The 22139-nt window shown below is 44.6% G+C and overlaps 3 protein-coding genes across 3 annotated transcripts; 2 read left to right on the top strand and 1 right to left on the bottom strand.

The window, feature by feature from the left end:
• The first annotated feature begins 2052 nt into the window (after positions 1-2052).
• On the top strand, positions 2053-2951 carry LOC119646540 (28S ribosomal protein S7, mitochondrial). The gene is made up of 2 exons (XM_038047011.1): positions 2053-2195; positions 2249-2951. The coding sequence occupies exons 1-2, from the start codon at positions 2161-2163 to the stop codon at positions 2892-2894; spliced, it is 681 nt and encodes a 226-aa protein (XP_037902939.1). The 5' UTR covers positions 2053-2160; the 3' UTR covers positions 2895-2951.
• Positions 2891-3801, bottom strand: LOC119646541 (transmembrane protein 186). The gene is made up of 2 exons (XM_038047013.1): positions 3314-3801; positions 2891-3254 (listed from the first exon to the last, which is right to left on the bottom strand). The coding sequence occupies exons 1-2, from the start codon at positions 3609-3611 to the stop codon at positions 2965-2967; spliced, it is 588 nt and encodes a 195-aa protein (XP_037902941.1). The 5' UTR covers positions 3612-3801; the 3' UTR covers positions 2891-2964.
• Positions 3802-3913: 112 nt separating this feature from the next.
• LOC119646593 (transducin beta-like protein 3) lies at positions 3914-21706 on the top strand. Its single transcript, XM_038047087.1, has 2 exons — positions 3914-4033; positions 19263-21706. The coding sequence occupies exons 1-2, from the start codon at positions 4005-4007 to the stop codon at positions 21634-21636; spliced, it is 2403 nt and encodes an 800-aa protein (XP_037903015.1). The 5' UTR covers positions 3914-4004; the 3' UTR covers positions 21637-21706.
• The last annotated feature ends 433 nt before the right edge of the window (positions 21707-22139 follow it).

Below are 22139 nucleotides of genomic sequence, written 5' to 3'. Positions count from 1 at the left end.
ATGACATCAACTAACTGAGTGGCGCGCATTTTAAAAAAGGAAGTTATGCTGCCGCACCTTGTACAAAGGCTTTCAACAGCGTCCCGCACACCTGACCAATCGATGTTCTACATCTGTATCACATTGATCCGAAACTAATAAGGTTTTGGCGACAGTCATGGAAGGGTGGCGACATCAAAACTATGACCGAGACAGACTTCTACAAGTACCTAGAAATTCTGCAACCAACCCATGCACGAGTTGGTGATCTGAAGGATGCTCTGCTGTCCGAATTCTTGCAACGTGTAAACCTGGTACTGAAATCGCATCTCTCGGGGAAGAATAAGGGAAGCGCATTGAATGTATTCGCTATCCCTTTACTGGCTTATGTATTCGAAATATTGCCGTGGACGAAGACCGATCTGAAAAACGTCCAGCGGCGAATACGGTCAACTATGTCCAAATTCCGAATGTATCATCCAAAGTCGGCCGTGAAGCGGATGAACCTGTTCGTAACATCGTAGGTAGGGGCGTGGTTAACGTGGCGACACAACATCATCGGCAAGCCGACTCGCTGCACGCTTATTTTTACGGCAAAGAGCAGGCGAGTCCCTTGCATGCAGCCGTCTGTAAGGCAGGTTGTGGGCTGACTCCACTTAACTTGAAGGATTGATCTTTCAATCCTCTGAGTGGGGTGAAGTCGGACCAAGAGCGTATCGATGAATGGAAGTCAAAGGCAATGCACGGTAAACACGTGAATTGTCTTTGGCAGCCATTTGTCGAACAGATGGCTGTGTGCTGGGCAGCTCTTTGCTGAGACGGAGGGGTTCATGTGTGCCATTCAGGACGGCGTGGTCGCCTCCCGAGCTTATAAAAAGCTCATCATGAAAGAACGGGTGGAAAACGACCAGTGTAGAATGTGTGGTTCGGCGTTAGAGACGTTGGACCATCTCATTTCTGGCTGTACTGTTATGGCACCGGTGCAATACATCACCAGGCATAATGCTGTATGTAAGGTTATCCATCAAAACCTTGCATACAAGCATGGGCTGATCACGGGAACATGTCCGGTTTACCGATATGAGCCGCAAGCAGTACTTGATAGTTCTGCTTACAGCATGTATTGGGACCGGCAAGTTCTGATTGATCGCCATACCGCACACAACAAGCCTGACGTACTGTTAGTTGACAAGACGGGTCGCTCCGCGTATATTATTGATGTTGCTATCCCCCATAATAACAACATTGAACGGAAATACGTGGAGAAGAAGGTGAACTATAAGCCATTGGCTCGGGAAATCAAAGAAATTTGGCGTCTCGAGCGGGTGGTTGTAGTTCCCAAAATATTGTCAGCTACAGGTATTGTACCTAAATCCCTCACGGCTTCCCTTTATGTCCTGGAACTTTCGCACAGTCTGGTTTAAACCACGCAGAAGTACACCATTCTGCATACGTGCTCGATGTTGCGGGGAGTGCTCGACGGATTCTCCCATTAACCTAGCACCGACCACTACCACCCTTTCAGTTTTTAAGTAGCTAGGATCGTCCGAGCCTAAATGCTTGGCACTTAGTGCTAGTATTAGGTAAAATTCGGCATCTGAGATTGTGATAACTCAAAAATGATAATCGTTGGCGCAACAACCCATATTGGATCAGGGCGTTGAAGTGCGTTAGAGCACTTCATTCAAGACCGAAACGGTACACTACAACACACTGTAGGAGGCAATGGGGTCAGCATTGCGCTCGCCCGAGATTATTACCCTGATTTGGTTCAGTTACTCATTCATTGCTGAGCCGACTGGTATCCGACATTAAATCACGATACAAATCCCACTGCCACCACTGAGATTCGAACCGCGACCTTCCGTACGACAGCCTTGTGCTCTAACCACGCAGTTATCCGGACTGAAATAGTAGTATATTCTCTTTAATTGCTAATGGTGAAACTTCCTTAAATTATTATCAAATTTTACATTACAAATAAATTTCTATACAACCCGTTTCGAGTATCGGCTCGAAGGGGTAAGATAAATGTGTACACGTGACTTTACTTTTCTTAGGTAATGTAGTTCAGTATACCACATACACTGTGAAATTCAAGTGTCAGACCAATATTGTGGTTAAGCTCCTATTTGACAGCCATTGGGTTTGCCATTGCCGTGCCGACACACAAGTGCAGAAATGACTTCGGCGCTTTTTAAATTGAGGCTTTTGCCGTAAGTATTCCTTGGATTTGTATCGTGTTCCGCTTGACCAGCTTTGTTCCTAGTCCTTTCAGGCCATTGCTTCTCCCGCCGGCGCAGCAGATGTCAATGTACCAACCAACCTACATCGACCCAATCTTCAAGAAAGAGCAACAGCAAGTCCTCACTGAAACCGGAGAGGCCTCGAACCTAGCGCACATCCCCATCAAATCAGCACGAAACAACGACACATGCTCCGTCTTCCATGACAACACAGTCTCCAAATTCACGAACTACATAATGCGAAAAGGCAACAAGATCCTCGCACGCGAACTCCTCGAGAAAACGTTTGAGAATGTGAAGCGAATCCAACTGGAACGTTACAACTTAGCCGAGGGGGATGAGAAGAACAAGATCGAGACGAACCCTAAGGTTATATTGCACAGGGCAATCGCGAATTCGCGGCCGATACTGCAACTCACCCCCATCAAGCGAGGAGGAGTCAAGTACCAAGTCCCGATTCCTATTACCGAGAACCGGTCGTTGTTTTTGGCGATGAATTGGTTGATCCAGGCTGCGAAGGAAAAGGAACGCAAAGTGCACTTCCCAGAGAAGCTGGCGTGGGAGTTGTTGGAAGCTGCCTCAGGCCAGGGGAGAGTAATCAAACGAAAGCAGGACCTGCACAGGCAATGCGAGGCGAACAAGGCGTACGCTCATTACAGATGGAGTTAAAACAATCAACTTTGATTTTATTATAAGTTAACTAGCGAATAAATTGTGTACAAATCAGGGGAAGCTCGTTTCATTCACCGAAATAGTATGCAAAGACCTCTCCGTCCGTGACCTGTCCTAGTCTCCGAAGAAGTCTAAAGGAGCCTTTTCCGTTCGTCTTCACCGTCGAGACAAACCCGTACTTGACGTCCTCCTCCGGAGGCTCGATTTCATCGTTTTGTAACTCAACATTTCTCCTTTTGCCCCAGAAATCCACGTAGGCTATCCGGAAGCGTGTTTTAGTGTTGTCCACGTAAATGAAGCCAATGAAGTTCTGTGCGAAATAGCTTGCGATGGTGAGAGTGATTGTTCCAGTGATTCCTGGAGAAAACCGGGAAAGTTGAAGGAAGCTTACTTTGGGAAGGAATTCAGGATGTTACCTAGTGAAGTGACCGCTACGCACATGCCATCCGACAGCATCGAAGCCGATTCTGCTGCGTAAGTGGCGGGAATTGCCGCGGCTGTGAGACCGGCTTGGTATATTTTTAGTTTATTCAGCGCAGCCAGCCATCGAATGACTGGAAGTTTGTAGATTGTGCTCCACTCGTCGGACTTTGGCTTTTCCTCAGGTTGAGGCTGTTTGTCAGACGATAGTGTCCCCGTTGATGTACATCTTAAAACACTTTGAAGTGATGGCACTCTCGATGGTTGCAGGTTTCTAGCTAGTCGCGGTAGCATTATGGACCTCTGTCTTGAAGGTTATGTAGTTCGGGATGAGTTAACCGAGATTCGCATAAGTCTACCAATTACCGCCCACGGATTTCAGTTTGAATGTTTGTGACCCGTGCTTGAGGATTTACATCCCTAGATCGCGATCCTTTCTATCTTGCCCTAGTTACTTCCTCAGGGAACCTCTCCCCCACTCTATACTTATGAAAACAAGACTCGCACCAAACTTCACATGTAAATAAACCTGCGTTATCGACGCGTTTCCCCTCAATATAGAACAGCTGTTCAGGTAAATTCAAAAGATGTCAAAACACAAACACGTGCAGTGAACTTCAACCAGGGTCAGCGTAAAAGTGTTTTGGTAGCGGCAATTGTTATTTAACGTTTTTTAAAGGATAATAAATGGCTACAAGTGTTAAATTGAAAGAGGCGTAAGTGGAACCGACTTGATTCGGTACTTTTTTAGTGACTTCGTTTAATCTTCATTAAGACAATAGATCAAATGTACTCAGCTTATGAGCTCATGGTACGACTAAAAAGGAATGGCAAAATATGAAAAGTAGATTGCTCCGAGTGTATTATCCATATCATTATTTTCTGTTGAAATTGTTCGGGACTTTGATTTTTTGCACATCGGCGCTATATCACTTTTGTTTCTTATGCACCCTGTACGTATCTGCACCCCAAATTTCATGACAATCCGTCTTGACTGAAAGAATTCGGAGGTTGAAAGCTAATGACTGAACTAAAAACTAGAACGATTCATGATGATCCCTGAATACTCTAACCGAAAAGCATTTTCTGTGAGTTTCTTTTGTTCCTCGCTGTCCTGGGGGTATTGCCCACAGTTTCGATCGCTTAAAAAATTATTTTGGAGGACTGGATAAAGATAGAAACGTGATTTTTTCACCATATGTTTATTGATATCTCTAGTATACGTAGTAAATTTTTCAGCTTGATATCGTAGTTAGTTTTCGGAATACGTGTCAATTTATGCCCCCATCTCCAAAAAAAGGTGCTTTCCTGCTGCCACGCTGGAGAGCGCTGTGTTCATCTGAAGAAAAAAAACTAAACGGCATTTTAATGTGGACAATATTCTACGGTCCGCAAACTAGGATAATTAGAAAATATTAATTTTTTGGATTTTGATGTTTTTTACTGCTTTTTTTATGAATAAAAAAAAATTACTCTTCCGATTGCAATTACCCCAGTTTGCGGACCGTAGAAATATATACTAAAGAAGCCGTGAAAATTTCAAAGAATTTGGTTGGATAGATTTTGAGCTATGGTGGCAGCCGATTTTCAAGATGCAGTTTCGAGAAAAACGAATTTGAAAATTTAAATGTCATTATCAACAGTAAAATTTTAACTCAGGGTTAATCTGCTATATCTGGTCTATAGGGAGCACCCTCCGTTTCTTCAAAAAAGTCTTGTAAGGGCGATTGCTGGTCTCTGGTTTCAATTCTGGCTCTTTTAGAGAGGTCAGTCGATCGTCGTTCGGACCCCCAAATTGGCGCTTCATTTAGGTGGTCGGCATAAACCTGACATATGTGACCAACTTGACATCCCATTGTCACTAGGATTTTGGAAATGCCACTGAATCCTTCACTGAAAATCATTACAGCCAGAAAAGTGACTATTTCTACGTCCTTGGCCCGAGAATGAAGGTGTTTAGGAGCGAAAGTCCAAATCAATGCATTTAACGACTCATTGTTATTCTGGGTCTATGCTCCTAAACATCTGTTCAAGAGATCATCTCGTGACAAATCTACGTAGATTGGTTTGATGACTGTTTGAACTTCTTCAGTCAAAGGTGTCTTCTCGTGGTGGAAACTATCCAGTTCTCCTTTAGCTTCCGCTTTGCGCCACTTGCACCAACTGTTCTTGCCTGCTGGACAATTTTGATGCTGAGGATTTTCGTCTGTAGAACATTTATGGAAGAAAGTTTCCTAAATTTCTTGCTTCATTCCTTCTATCGAATTTGCGTGTCGACGAATAGCCAGCCAAAAAAATGTTGTGAGATCCTTATCAGTAAGTTTTCCAACCCCTTTTCCACCAATGCCTTTGTGATTCTTCTTTGCATTTGTAAGCCGCGTTAACATTCTTTTCTCGACATGTCCTACGCATTCCTTTTTTGCTACTACGTATATTTTATTATTTGCAGAAATTTGCAGAAATACCGGAGAAAACTACAGCAAAATCCAATATACAATATACAAAACTTGTCGTAATTGGAACATCCATGTTCAGACTTGCTAAAAGTTTCTTTGCTGATGTTGATGCGAATTCCTTTTTCTTCTCTGATAAGTATCGATTCCTATGAAATACTCTTTTCTAGTGCGAGCATGGCGTTGAACGTTGAAGCGATCTCCCTTCGTACGATCCATTCAAAAAAATCACTGAACACACAAACAGCACAATACTTACAACAAAATATAACTGAGTATAGCTTGAAAGCCTTTCAGTGCTCACTCTATCCTTTTTATTATTATCCTTTTTATTCCAAACAGCAAATAAGTTTAGACAATTGATTGGTTTTCCATCTTTTTATATGTATACCTGTGTTCGAATTTATAAGCCTCAGGTAAAAAACTAACAGGTAAAAAAGATTCGATGCTCTTTCTCATCGAGTACTCTAGCCGCGGCTGCAAACTAATTACCTGTTTAACACTGTAATTTCTGAACGACTCGGAATATCGGAAAATCCCTTTGCTCACATATTCTCCACTATATATAGATACAACTCATGCAAAAAAAATCGATTTCTCCAACCCGACACACGGGATGACCCCCTTAAGACCCCGGAAAAACTAATGACAGAAAAATACGTATAGTACCAGCAATATCGATAATTTAAGACGATTCCTTGCTTTCCATCTTAATTACCACTGTTGGCGTGGCTCACAATGCCGTGTGGCACTAGAGTCATTATGCTTCGAAAAAAAAAATGAAGTGTTTTCCCAAGATTTAGAAAGAGAAATTCCGCAAAATACGAATGACACACGTCTTACAGTTTTATTAAACATTTTGATTTCTTCACTCCTTCCTTTAAACTCTTTTGACTTAGGAGACACAAACTCCCTGCTTCGGTGGCAGCTTCAAGATGTAAAGTGCTATGACGTCTAAAGAACTGACTCTTGTGCTGAGTTTAATTCTTCCGCCATAGATGATCGCTTCATAGGGAATCATTGGCGGTGCTATTCCAACATAGAATCAACGGAGCTGCAAATCATCAAATGTCTTGCTGCGTCCTTATATATATTTCCGATGTTCGTCTTTCAGAATTCATCATCATCATCAACGACGCTACAACCGGTATCCGGTCTAGGCCTGCCTTAATAAGGAACTCCAAAAATCCCGGTTTTGCGCCGAGGTCCACCAATTCGATATCCCTAAAAGCTGTCTGGCGTCCTGACCCACGCCTACGCTCCATCTTAGGCAGGGTCTGCTTCGTCTTCTTTTTCTACCATAGATATTGCCCTTATAGACTTTCCGGGTGGGATCATCCTCATCCATACGGATTAAGTGACCCGCCCACCGTAATCTATTGAGCCGGATTTTATCCACAACCGGACGGTCATCGTATCGCTCATAGATTTCGTCATTGTGTAGGCTACGGAATCGTCCATCCTCATGTAGGGGGCCAAAAATTCTTCGGAGGATTCTTCTCTCGAACGCGGCCAAGAGTTCGCAATTTTTCTTGCTAAGAACCCAAGTCTCCGAGGAATACATGAGGACTGGCAAGATCATTGTCTTGTACAGTAAGAGCTTTGACCCTATGGTGAGACGTTTCGAGCGGAACAGTCTTTGTAAGCTGAAATAGGCTCTGTTGGCTGACAACAACCGTGCGCGGATTTCATCATCGTAGTTGTTATCGGTTGTGATTTTCGACCCTAGATAGGAGAAATTGTCAAACGGTCTCAAAGTTGTATTCTCCTATCTTTATTCTTCCCGTTTTTGGTGCTGACGTTGCCACCATATATTTTGTCTTGCCTTCATTGATGTGTAGCCGAAGATCTCGCCTCAATCGCTGCCTTCTCGATCTGGATGAAGGGAGTTTGTACGTCTCGGGTGGTTCTTCCCATGATTTCGATATCATCAGCGTAGGCCAGTAGTTGGGTGGACTTAAAGAGGATCGTACCTCTTGCATTTACCTCAGCATCACAGATCACTTTCTCGAGGGCCAAGTTAAAGAGGACGCATGATAGCGCATCCCCTTTTCGTAGACCGTTATTGATGTCGAATGGTCTTGAGAGTGATCCTGCTGCTTTTACTTGGCCTAGCACATTGGTCAGGGTCAGCGTAGTCAGTCTTATTAATTTCATCGGGATACCGAATTCTCTCATGGCCGTGTACAGTTTTACTCTGGCTATACTATCGTAGGCGGCTTGAAAGTCGATGAACAGATGGTGCAACTGTTATCCATATTCCAACAGTTTTTCCATCACTTGCCGCAGAGAGAAAATCTGATCTGTTGCTGATTTGCCTGGAGTGAAGCCTCTTTGGTATGGGCCAATGATGTTCTGGGCGTATGGGGCTATCCGGCCTAGCAAGATAGTGGAGAATATCTTATAGATGGTACTCAGCAACGTGATACCTCTATAATTGCTGCACCGTGTGATATCTCCCTTTTTATGTATGAGACAGATAATGCCTCGTTACCAATCGTCAGGCATTGATTTGCTGTCCCATACCTTGAGCAAAAGTTGATGAACCACTTGATGTAACTGGTCGCCTCCATATTTAACTAATTCGGCTGTAATTTCATCGGCTCCTGGCTACTTAGATTTTTTAGCCGATGAATTGCACGGACTGTTTCTCCTAAACTTGGTGGTGGCAATATTTGTCCGTCGTCTTCAGTTGACGGGACTTCCAACTCGCCGATGTTCTGGTTGTTCAGTAGCTCATCAAAGTACTCAACCCATCGTTCCAATATGCCCATTCTGTCGGAAATCAGATTTCCCTCTTTGTCTCGGCAGGATGAGCATCGAGGTGTATAAGCCTTCATCCTGCTGACTTGTTGGTAAAACTTCTGCACCTGGTGCGGTTGCTCCCTGTACTTTTCTAGTTCACAGACTTGTTGGTTCTCCCAGGCTTCCTTTTTCCGTCTGTGAAGTCGCTTCTCCGCTCGACGGAGTTCGTGATAAGTCTCTGCGCGTGCCCGCGTTCTTTGAGAATGCAACATTACTCGGTATGCGGCATTCTTCCGTTCCGTTGCTAGCTTACATTCATCGTCAAACTAGCCGTTCCGACTCCTTTTGCGGCTGGGGCCAAGTATACTTGTGGCCGTATGCATAATAGCGTTCTTCAGGTGATTGCGAAGATCATTTGTTGATGCTTCATCTCCAGGTCCTCTGTTGACTGCGGTTATTGCGGCATCCATTTCCCTCTTATAGGTGTCGCGGAGGGTTGTGTTGTGGATGGCTTCAGTGTTCACTCTCACCTGATTGTCAGAGGGGATTCTACGTGGTATTATTATTCGAGCTCGGAGCACCATGCCAACGAGATAGTGATCCGAGTCTATATTGGCCCCCCTATATGTTCTGACATTCATCAAGGCTGAGAGGTGGCGGCGTTCGATCAACACGTGGTCAATTTGGTTGAAAGTGGTCCCGTCTGGAGAGGTCCACGTATGTTTGTGGACCGCTTTCCGCGCAAACCAGGTACTTCCAACAACCATTTCGTGTGACCCTGCTAATTGAATAGTCCGCAGTCCGTTACCATTTGTTTTTTCGTCTAAGCTATGGGAGCCAATGTATCGCCTGAATACGGGTTCCTTCCCTACTTGGCTGTTAAAATCCCCAAGTATGATTTTAATATCATATCTGGGACAGGCTTCGAGGGTTCGTTCTACTGCCTCGTAGAAGGTATCCTGCTCCGACTCTGCAGTCTCCTTTGTAAGGGTCTGAACGTTTATTATATTTCTAAACTTGCCTCGCAAGCGCAGAGTGCATAGCCGTTCGCTTATGTTTTCAAAGCCGATAACAGCAGGTTTCATTTTTTGGCTGACTAAGAAACCTACTCCAAGCACATGGTTTACTGGATGACCGCTATAATATATGGTGTAGTGGCTCTTCTCCAGGAAACCGGTCCTGTCCATCGCATCTCTTGCAACGCTGTTATATCAGCCTTATATTGGGACAGGGTATCGGCTAGCTGCTCATCAGCTTCATCTCTGTACAGGGAGCGCACGTTCCATGAGAAAATGCGCAAATCGTTGATCCGTTGTCGTTGCCGGGTCCGTCGTTGTCTAATCCGTGTTCTTTCATGATGGGTTTTTATAACCTCAGGTGGCGACCACGCCATCCCGAATGACACACATGAATCCCTCCGTTTCAGCAACGAGCTCCCCAGCACACAACCATATGTTCGACAAATGACTTCCAAAGATAATTGACGTGTTTACCCTGCATTGCCTTCAACTTCCATTCATCACTCCCCTTTTGGTCCGACTTCACCCCACTCAGAGGATTGAAAGATCGACCCTTCAAGTAAGTGGAGTCAGTCCACAATCTATCTTATAGACAGCCGCATGCAAGGGACTCGCCCGCTCTTTGCTATAAAAATAAGCGCGCAGCGAGCCGACTTGGCGATTATGTTGTGCCGGCATGTCAACGACGCCCCTACAGCATACAACATCAAGTGTGTCAGTTCGCACTTACAACGTAGATCATATTTTATCGCAAAAACATGCCCTCTAGCATCGTTCAGTAGCCATGAGAGGGGGTTCAGTGCCATGCAAAACCAAAGGAGACTCAACGAATCCCTTTGGAAGATGCCCCTTTGTATACGGATGGGCTCAGAGCTATTAGCACCCTCAGATGTACGCACTGATAAAGTGGTATGTCACCCTTCCATGACTGTTGCCAACAATTTTATTAGTTTCGGATCAATGCGATACAAATGTAGGACATCGATTGGCCACGTGTGCGGAACGCTATCTAAAGCCTTGGCATAATCGATTTAGCAGCTAGAAAGGTTTCTTTGGTCTCTAGTTACCTGTTCTTCAACTACCGAGTCGATAATGAGTTGCTCTTTGCAACCCCTTGACCCAAATCGGCAGCCCTTCTGCTCGTCGGACAGAATGTTGTCGGTCTCGAGATGCGCATTGAACCTTCCATTAATAATGGACGTTATGAATTTGTAGATGGTTGGGGTGCGGGGATCCTGCACCGTGTCCTTAGGGATAAGGTAGGTAATCCCCGCAGTGAGGAAGGGTGGAAATTCCTCCGACCGACTGATGACCTGATTTATGCTGTATGCCAACCGACCATGTTATACTGGTGAACTTTTGTACCAGACCTGGGCTCCTCCAGTTCTTCGAGCTATTTATGGCTTGTTGAACTTCCTCTTCGGTAACATCCGTAAAATTCATGCCAGGCATATTGGCATGGCGGGTGTCTTTGGCGGTGATCCACTCTGCATGCAAAGTCCACCCCAGTATTCCTTCGCTCCCATCATCGAAAATGGTGCTGTCTGGATGCTCTGTTGAAATTCGTTGAGAGATCTGAAAAGTCCCGCTGGTACCTCGCGTATATTGCATTCTGGGCTTATCTGGAATGACTTTCTCCATATCGTCGTAATCGTGTGTCCAGATTTTTAACTACGACTGTCTCACGGGGGATGGCATAGTTCCTGTAAACCCTCTGCACTTTATTCTTCATCCGTCTGGAACATCGACCCATGCTTTATGCAGATAATGTTTTCCTAGTGTCTCATAGGAAAGCTGAACTCGAGCAAGTTATCCAAGAATGAAATGATCGCCTCATGCAACACGGTCCCAGATTGAATTTGAATAAAGCTGAATTTTCGACGACTGATCCCCATGAAACAGGAACTATGAATGTCAGTGGCAGTGACCTACCCAGAACTACCCCGGACTTGGTAGTGGACAACCTAAAGAGCCCTGCGTACAGGCAATTGTTAGGTCCACATTCGTTGACGAAGGATAAGCTCATAAAACTACATCACTGCGCGTGCATATTAACCGTTACTCACTCACACAGTGGAGGTTTCAGACTTGAGCAACTTCTGCCAACAACTTCCCGATACTTTTAATGCCTTGAAGGCGGTCTTCACATTTAATCCCGCTCTCTCGGTGACATACGTGGCTTTCATGAGGGAGTATGAGGAATTAGGACACATTCAACAAGTTGATCCCGTCAGAATGAAACTTCCAGGCTAATGCATCCCACACCATACTGTGCAACATATGTTTAAGCCTTTAATCCTATGGCTTTACCGTCCAATGTCTATTTCTTGAATGACGTGACGCTTCACATCCTTTGCGATTCAGGCAATTCCGAGTGTCACGCAGCGTCGCACGAGATGTTATGTTCATTCTATGAAAATGACCTAATAAGACTCTATACCAAGCTGCTCCATCAACCGCATCCTTTCACCAAAACATTTTCAATCAACTACGCATTCCACGATAGCCCGGTACAGTTCTTGATAGTATGACGGCACTTGACGTTTTTTGAATGATATTACTAATACGCGCGAAATCAGGACTGCGACGATCTCATTGACATTGCCTTAATTGCAGAACGTACAAAGGTGGCTGTTCTTAAGGCATCGGAACGGATTACTTTACCATCACATCACTTTTTCTGGCAGCAGTAGTGGACAACCTGCGCTCACCGCTATCGTTATTTACTGCCTTCCAGTCCCTCATATCCCCAGACGAATGGCCTGAGGGCTTCCTCGGACAAGCAAAGACCTCTTCTGGTGGGGTCTAATCATCTGTTGAGTGGCTTTCGAGGGTATCAGGTGGAGGTAAGAGTTCGCCTTCTGCCGATGCGTCCACAGGCTGAACTTTAAACAAGCAGATTGGAAGAAATTCCAAAAGAGGTTTATCCGGGGATATCGAGAGGAATGCCCACCTCTTGATGGGGAAAACGATAGTACAATCGCACCAGGTGACAGGAACTTGAGCAACGAGGAAATACTTCAGTATCTTCTCAAGCTGGAGAACTTGGTGCTATATACAATTGAACAAGTCGTCCCTAAGATTAAACCTCGCAATAATATGGAAGGATATGAAACTGCAGCCAGAAAAACTTTACAGTGAGCGAAGTGAATGCTGCATAATAATCTATTAACGGCCTATTTATGCTTCTGAAGATCCTTTCCTTGAAGAAAATGTCCCGTGAATGTTTAGTGGAGAAGTTTAACGCTAATCCCGACATGTGCAGGGATTTTAAAGTTTTCCATGATATGTTCAAGTGTCCATAGATTTGAATGTCAAACGAAGCTGCAACCACTTTTTATTTCAATGCTCGGCAGTCATTGAAGCAGGACGAGGCGCAATGTCCTTTTCTGAATGCATAGCATGGTTGGTAGGCAGTGGCTGCCGTCAAGAAAAGAGGCGCATCTGTTTTTAACTAAACATTGGTGATTTGTAGAGATTTTGCCCTTTGGGTATTCACCATGCGGAATGAGTTGCAGCCAAATTCGGTTGAATATATGTTTATATATTATTTCCTTATTCTGTCTGCGACAGTAAGTGAACGAGACGTGTCCTTACTTAGAACTGCAGTAAATTCCTCAAAACCAAAGGGGAAATGATGCATCTGAATCAACTTGTGTATTCAAGTAGTGTTCCTGGATAAGCGTAAGTTAGCGGTGATACCAAACACACAGCATAATACCTTCTTCTTAAAAAACTTGAAATGTTTTATTTTTTATCAGAAATTTATGGTGTCGCAATCGTTACACATCTTTCATCCCATAATTTCTTCTTTTATACTTTTACTGGATTGATTCATCTCTTTAAATTTCCCATAGTTAACGCAGTGAGATACTGCTCTGAATGTCTCCGTGTCGCTTGTTAAGCTGAAAAAAGAGGCTTTAAGTAAGTTTGCTATCACCATTAACTTTAAAAACTGCTTTCTGCGTAGGCTCCTGAATGGTGATGGATGCTGTTTGAGAAAACATATTTCCAAATCTTTCCATTAGTTGATGCAATTTGATCTCGAATATTTGAACCCTTTCGTGATTTACCGATCCATCTGGTACTCGCTCCCACACTTTTAGAGGAAAACCTTCAAACCCCTTTATTATTCGCTTAGGTAGGTAGGTAGGTATCAGTGGCCGCTCCGAGGAGTCCAATTAGCGCTTTGGTGCGCCGTTTTGATGCCACAAACTCCTAAGACTGTGACTGTTGTTATGGGAGCAGGGAGGCAGAGTCCAGCAGGCTCGGATCTTCAGAGCCAGCCCGTAGCATTCACGAAGGAAAGCAGCTCTCCGACCCTGCAGCTAGAAATCTCTCTGAGGTCCCCAAAGAATGGTTTATCCAGTGTCCGCAGCCTGACTCTAGCCAGAGCTGGACAATCGCAGAGAAAGTGTATGAGGGTTTCCCTTCCTTCTCCGCAGCTTCGCGCAATGCAAGTTGTAGGGTATGGTCCCCTATGGGCCAGTACCCCGTGCAGACCGCCGTAATCTTGAATGCATTTGCACGTGTCTGGCACAGGAGCTGTCATGATCGAGCTATGTTATAAGCGGGCCAAATTCTCCTTGACTTGGCACAGCTTGTAAGCCTTCGCCATCTCAGGCCCGCGGCTGCTAGGTAGTGCGAATAGACCCCGCCCCCGACAGCCACCAGCCGCCAGCGGAACACCGACTGTATTCGCCGAGGGACTGCCAAGAGCAGAGCCTTGCCTGGCCAATCCGTCAGCCCGCTCATTCTCCTCTATGCTCCTATGCCCGGGAACCCAGAGGAGAGTGACCTTGAGCGTGCCGCCCAGATGGTTGAGCGCGTCTTAGCACTGCCCCACCAGCCGGGAAGATGTCGTCCTTGAGTACAAGACCTTGATGGCCGCTTGGCTGTCGGTCAGAATAGCTATGTTACGCTTGGGGCTCGAATCACGCTCCAGCCATCGACAGACTTCCAATATCGCCAGTACTTCCGCCTGGAATACACTGGCAAAACCTGGGAGACCATACGACTTGGATACACCGTATGTATTTAAGAAAACCCCCGCGCCGACTCCATAGGCCATCTTTGATCCGTCCGTAAAGAATACCGTATCATATTCTTGCAACACGCCGCCGGTCTTTCACTTTGCCCTGGTTGGAAGGTCCACAGCAAAGTTTCTCGTGAAGTTCAGCTTGCGTGTGACATAGTCCGTGGGGGATGCCCAAATTTCTCGAGGTATTTCATCTAGGATGTTGCTGTGGCCGTAAGACTTCGCTGTCCAGCATCCGGACTCACGTAGTCTAACGGCACTGCACGCTGCAACGTATTTAATGTGGAAGTCTAAAGGAAGGAGATGCAGGGGTACATTAAGAGCATCTGCCGGTCAGGACTGTAGAGTCCCAGTAGCACCTGCATATGCGGTTCTCTAAATCCTATTAAGCTTCATCCAATTGTAGAGTCGTACGTTAGGATCGGACGCACTACAGCGGTGTACATCCAGAGAACCATCCTCGGCCGGAGACCCCATTTCTTTGCAAAGGTTCTCTTGCAGACATAGAAAGCTATACAGGCCTTCCTAACCCTCAGTTCTATGTTCAATCTCTAATTTAGCTTTGGATCCAGGATTACACCCAGATACTTTACATTAGAGGAAAGAATCAATCTTTGTTTATTCAGGCATCCTTGCCTTGGTGGTGAATAGCATCAGTTGCGTTTTAGTTGGGTTTATGCTGAGTCCGCATCTTGCGGCCCACAGGCGCACCTTCTTCCATCATGTCGCTCATAATGGACAGATACATCCCCCTTGATACTAATATCACCAAGACGTCGGCATACGCCACTACCTTCACCTCGTTGCTGTCCAATGTACGTAAAATTTCATTCATTACTATTAACCGGAGCCGATGCTCTGGTGAGATGGCGCCACCTTGGGACGTGCCTCTGCTCACAGCTCTGTTCAAGTGGTTGCCTCCCAGATCCGACTGGATTATCCTGGTACTTAGCATGAATATGATCCAATGCGCGAGATACTCCTCAAATCCAATACCGGACAAGGCTTCCTTGATGGCGTTGGTACTAACGTTGTTAAAAACTCCCTCTATATCCAAGAAGGCAGCTAGGGTATACTGCTTGAACTGCAGCGACCGCTCAAACGTGCCAATTACCTCGTGAAGGGCGGTTTCTGTGGATTTTCCTTTGAGGTAGGCATGCTGGGACTTAGAGAAAGTCGTTCTCTCCATAATCGTCCTTAAGTAAATGTCCAGGACGCGCTCTAGGGTCTTAAGCACGAACAAGGTCAGGCTGATTGGTCGAAAGTTCTTCACGGACTCATGACCGCGCCTGCTCGCTTTCGGTATGAAAACCACTCGTGCGCGTCTCAGGGACTGAGAAGAGATGCAGCTCCGGTAAATCTCAAGAAGCCACGGCACAACCCTTTCATGCTGCTTCAGTAGCATGACTGGCATTATGCCATCTGGGCCTGAAGATTTATATGCGGAGGATCTGTTTGTAACTCAGCCGATCTTATCCTCGGTAATTACCGATTTGATAGTCTCGCACAGCTGGGGTGGTCGCAAACCCCCCAGGCAAGGTGCTGACTCACAGTCCTCCTCGCTGGCGGGAAAGTTCGTTTGAACCAGTAGTTTTCGCTAGAAGATACCGTCCAGGAGCCTTCCGACTTTTTAAGAAAGGATGGGCTCTTTTTTTCTTTGGACAGAATCTTACTGAGCTTTGCGGATTCACTGGTGCTTTTGATGTTCTGACAATAGTCCAACCAAGACCACCTCTTGGCGGTCCTGATGGCCGACTTCTACTTCTTCAGGCAGTCCTTGTGTGGCTGCCTGCAGCAGATGTTGAAAATTTCTCTGGTCAGCTTCCTGAGGCTGGAGAGATCTTCATACCACCACGGTGGCGTTGTCTTTTTGCTGTACTTAGTAGGGCACAAGATTTTAAAGGCGGTATCGAATGGCTTGTCCAGAGCCTCGACCTTTGATTATAATTCGTCTGTCGTGCCAATCTTACCAATTTGCGCACCGGAGAGTTTGTTCTTAATTACTTGACCAAACTGTCTCCAGTCGACCCTCCTGGGATCTCTAAAGGGTTTGGAGAACTCTGCGGCGGGATCTAGACTGAAAAGTATCCAACTGTGATCAGAGAAGGATCTTTGGTCAGACATTTTCCAGTTCTCCACCCTAAGAGTCCCATTGTCGGTTATTAGGGCGATATCAAGGACCTCATCCCACCCATCAGAGCTCTCCGAGCAGTGGAAATGGACGGTTGGTGTACTGCCCCTGTTATACACCGATAGGTTTGAAGAAATGATAAAATCAAAGAATGATTCACCTCTCTCGTTGATTTGTGCACGCCGAGGAAATATACACGTTCTCTGCCCCTGCCTGCTCCAACTTGACCACGACTAGGTCGCTGGAACTCAGGGCCGGACACATAAAAGCGTGCAGACTCTTCCTCGCGAGATTACGTGCTCTAGGTCTATCCTGATCATTGTCTCAATTTTCGAAAATGAAACTTGTTTTTCGGTGATGATCTGATCGTCGCTTACGTTTGCTTGCATGTTGCCTCCAGCACTTATCGCAGGGTTTTGAAATTGTGACCCCCTAAATTCAACTTCGACCGCTTATATGATCCAACTGCCGCTCGACAGTAGGAAAGCTATCTCGCTGATCGGACGGCAGATATACGGAGTAATTGAAATGGTCCTTTCTCTGGTGCTACACAGTCGTCTACCCCGTTCCGAAGGTGTGGTTGGCTCCGGAATAGTGAAAGCGGATCGATGAATGGAAGGGATTGCAAGCTCTATTGACCGCTGCGAGCGATGGCGGGCGTGCATCACTCGAACTCTGATACCAAGCGAAATCCCGAGAAGTTCAGAGTAGTGCACGCCGTGAGTGCGCTATTCAGGGTAGCGGAAGATGCAGTACGTAATAATTTTAAATAAAAGCGTGTACCGTATTACGAAAGATGTTGCATTTGGTGGCCAATCTTTCGATGGTCCTGTGAATGACGTTAACAGTCGACTTCTCATCCGCGATGCCGAGCAACTGCAGAGAAGGAAACTACATTTCATCACGATTTTTAACCGTATCCCGTCCGGTACGGTTCCTCCTCTTGTGGATGAAACGGCCAGTCACCGTAACATGTGGATACAAACTGTTCCTCCAAGCAGAAGAGAAATTATTTCGGTCAAAAATGCACTCGAGCAAAGTAAAACCGGCCTTCTCGCAAAGTTATTTATCGCTGCATCTGCAGTTACTGCATGCCGAAATTGAGAATACGAAACCTTTCCCAGGCAGTGAAAGAAGGAGATGATTGTTAAGATTCCAAAGAAAGGAACCCGTTTCGAGTGTGACCATTGCATGCTCCCTACCGTTGCAAAGATAGTAGCTAAAATAATCCTGGAACGCATCAAAGAACGTCTCGAAGGCTTGATCGGCAGAGAGCAGGCTGGTTTCCGGCCCAGATCCCCCTGCATTGATCACATTAACACCCTACAGATCATTTTGAAACACGAAGTTTAGATCTTCGCTGGATTTGGAAAGAGGGGCATGCAGAGTAGGACTGAATATAAACACAAACAAACTAAGTTTCTCAGTCTCATGGTCGTCGCAGTCTCCCTATCTGTATTATTGAGCAGAGCTTCGAAGTCATCGATCAATTTGTAAATCTAGGAAGCGTGGTTTCTGCACCGAACTGGACGTAGCCCAACGCATTTTGAGCGCTAGATCCGGTTTCGCTGCCCGGTTTAAACTGTGGAAATGCAGTTACCACACCAGGATCAAGTTGAGACTGTTCTGCGTTACTCAAAAGCTCCAAGTATCCGTAAACTTCATATGAATGAAGTTCCCCACACATTCGTATGCACTGTGATCGGAAGGAGCAGAGGATAGGTCACAATTAAGGAGAAGCGATAAGTGTATTGCGGATTACGCTATATAATGGGAATCACTCTCTAAGGATGGCTGAGGAGTTTGTCGCCCCAAGGGCACTTTACGCAGAACAGTAGAGGGAGAGTGCAGGCGTCTCGGAAAGTCGCGGGGAGAGCTGAAGCGCATTTCAGGTAATCTCGCGAAGGATGTGATTTTCTATTAAGTTGAGAGGTAAGAATGAAAGCAACCGTAACAACATTCTCTAACTAAAATAGTTACATGCAAACGCCCGACGGCGACAACTTCTATCTGCAGATGTGCACAATGGCGTGTTGGCGACAAAAGGCTTGTTATGATTGTTGAGTATGACTTGGGTCTGAAATTATCTAAGTAGTCTCGCTTTTTCAGCCTCTAGCCTGTCCTAAAGCGTCAAGAAAATTTAGCATATTTAAAAGATGCCTCAGCAATGTCAGAAATTACTTCGTGAAAATTGCAAATGTTTGCTTATAGTGTAAGCATGCAGATTGATACATTAAATATGAATGTCGAATACACTTTATCAATGAACACACATAACCATCGCAGAGCATACTTTGTGCCATATTGTAATTGTTTATTCATGATGAAATTGCCTCTACCACTTTCCATAAAGTCCTCGAAGAAATACATCACCTTGAACTCGCTGAAATTGCATTCACAAATTCATGTTTTATTCAAAGAAATTTATCGAATATATATGTGTTTCCTACATTTCCGATATTTGTTTAAAAATTATGAAAATCATTGAATAGTAATAGTTTATTCAAATAGATACCATCCGAATCGTAAACGCTATAAATTCCTTCATTATCATTACAGATTTGAAGTTGAAGCTCAATATGGGGCATTCTACACGGGCGGACCAGTTTCATGGACATCTGACGGAGAAGAGCTGATTTGCCTGGACATTGGAAAAATCAACATAATCAACGTTGACACGGGAAACATTGCGAAAACAATCGGAGCAGTGGAAGAGGGCGTCGATGAAGATGTGATTTACACTTTTGCTCTAAGCTACGACAATCTACACATTCTGACGGCTCACAAAAGTGGCCTTCTGAAACTGTGGTCCAAGGAAGATGGGACCTTGATCAAAATGTGGAAAGCAGTTCACCAAGGACCCATAGCAAAATTATGTTTCAGACGCGATGGAAATATGGTAGCGACTGGAGGTTCTGATTCAACAATTCGAACATGGGACTATGTAAAGAAGACATGCGTTTCGGCTCTCAAGGGCAGTCAAGGAGTCGTGAGTATCGTTCAGTTTCATCCTGACTCTGGGCAGAATCTTATATTCGGCGTTGGTGACGATAACAGTATTAATTGTTGGGATTTTATAACCAAAGAAAATAAAATGACCCTCAAAGGTCACTACTCTAAAGTGACGGCACTCGATTTCACGGCAGATTTTAAGCACTTGGTGTCAGTGAGCAGGGACAAAGTGCTGATTCTATGGGACTTAATGAAGAAATCCCAAGCCAGAGTCATTCCAATCTATGAAGCATTAGAAGGAGTTTGTGTGCTTCCAAATAACTTCAAATTGCCAAACAATTTCAATCTGGCCGCTAACGAAAACAAAGAAAAAATCTTCGCCGCAGTGGCGGGAGAAAGTGGGGCTGTAAATGTCTGGGAATGCACTGAATCCAGGATTGTATATACACAGACAAACAGCATAATAGCGAAGGCTTCCGAAGAAGGAGGACTTGCAATAACCCAATTGTTATATTGTCCTAAAAAGTCACAGATTGCAGTTGTTAGCGTCGATCACAATATTATGGTTTACAATTTGAGTACGTTTTTCTGTTCGAAGCAGCTTGTTGGGTTCAGTGATGAGATTCTGGATATTTGCTTTCTCGGGAAGAAAGGTCGATACTTGGCAGTTGCCACGAACAGCAATGATATCAAATGTTACGACACATTGAATATGAATTGTACGATTCTGAGTGGTCATACGGATATTGTATTGGCACTCGCTTCGCATAAGAACTTCCTGCTTTCGTCTGGAAAGGATAATAGCATACGAATTTGGGAAGTTAACTCAGGCAACTTCTCTGTGAAATGTGTAGCCCGTGGGATGAAACATACATCTAGTGTCGGGTCAGTTGCTTTTGGCAAACTTTCCCACACAATTTGTGCCTCTGTCAGTCAAGATACATGCCTCAAAGTCTGGTCGGTTCCAAAGAATTTCGATGGAGATGATATCTTATCATTCAATTGTGTTGCTACTCAAGTCGCTCATGAAAAAGACGTGAATTGTGTGACAATTTCACCAAATGACAAAATTATCGCTACTGCATCTCAAGATAAAACGGCCAAATTGTGGTCATCGAGTGACTTGCAACTGATTGGAGTCTTGCGAGGGCATAAACGTGGGGTGTGGTGCGTTCGATTCTCACCGACCGATCAGATCCTGCTTACAACATCGGCCGATTGTACTCTCCGATTATGGTCTATCACAGACATGAGCTGTTTGAAATCCATCGAAGGACATGAAAGCTCTGTCCTGCGCGGCGAATTTATTTCTAATGGAATGCAACTTCTCTCAGCTGGGGCTGATGGCTTGTTAAAAGTGTGGAACATCAAATCTAGCGAGTGCTGCACTACCTTGGATAAGCATGAATCCCGAATTTGGACAGTGGCAGTTTCTCACGACGAAACACATTTCTACAGTGGAGGGTCAGATTCACAATTGATCAAATGGAAGGACGTCACCGAGGAAAAACGACTCACAGAACTAAAAGAACGACAGGACCAATTCTTGCAAGAGCAAGAGTTGAACAATTTACTGGCACAAAAGAAAACGTTAAAAGCCCTGAGAATGGCTCTTAAATTAGATAAACCAAATCTTACCCTGAAAATTATAAACACAATCATTAAAAATCAAGAACAAGGACTCGAGGAAACGATCGCAGCCCTAAATGAATTACATAAGGAAAGTCTTCTGACGCATACCACAACTTGGAACACGAACAGTAAAAATACAAGACCTGCACAATTGGTCCTAAATATTTTAATTAAGGAAATGCTCGCTGGTCGCTTCAAGCCTTCAAATATGAGTAAAATGGTAGAAGATTCTATTCCGTATACAGAAAGGCATTTCAAAAGGATGACCGAATATTTAAAAGATTTGAAATTTATTGAGTTTACATTGAAATGTATGCAACCTCATATTAAAATGGAGGTGGATAGTTGATAGGCGTCAGATGTATAATATTAAAAAATGTTATAGCTTTAAGAACTAAATAAAAATTAATTTGAAATTACTTTGGTTTTTTTTAATAGTAGTGTCAGTTTTCGATTTCTGCAAAGTCATCTACATGAACCAGACGTAAATAACACATCGTTCAATAAGTCCCGGGACTAGCGTAGAAATGGCGCTAATAATGCCATTTATATACCAAGGTTCAGAAGTACCAACCTTCAGATAAGATGTGTCAAAATTTGATGTAATTCGAAACATAACCAAGAAAGCTATAGTGGTTAAACTGACGCTACCTTTGCAATTGTGAAAAATGAACCAAAACGAGTTTCGTGTGTTGATAAAACATTGTTTTCTAATGGGGAAAAAACACTGTTCAAGCTCAACAATGGCTTGAAAAACGTTATCCGAACTCTACTCCGTCGAAAACAACCATTTGTCGGTGGTTTTCGACGTGAAACGCGGTCGTGCTGATACAAATGATGCGGAACGTTCGG

This window comes from Hermetia illucens, chromosome 1 (assembly GCF_905115235.1).
Source record: "Hermetia illucens chromosome 1, iHerIll2.2.curated.20191125, whole genome shotgun sequence".
In the NCBI taxonomy this organism is placed as follows: Eukaryota; Metazoa; Arthropoda; class Insecta; order Diptera; family Stratiomyidae; genus Hermetia; species Hermetia illucens.
This window is presented reverse-complemented; position numbering and strand designations above follow the sequence as displayed.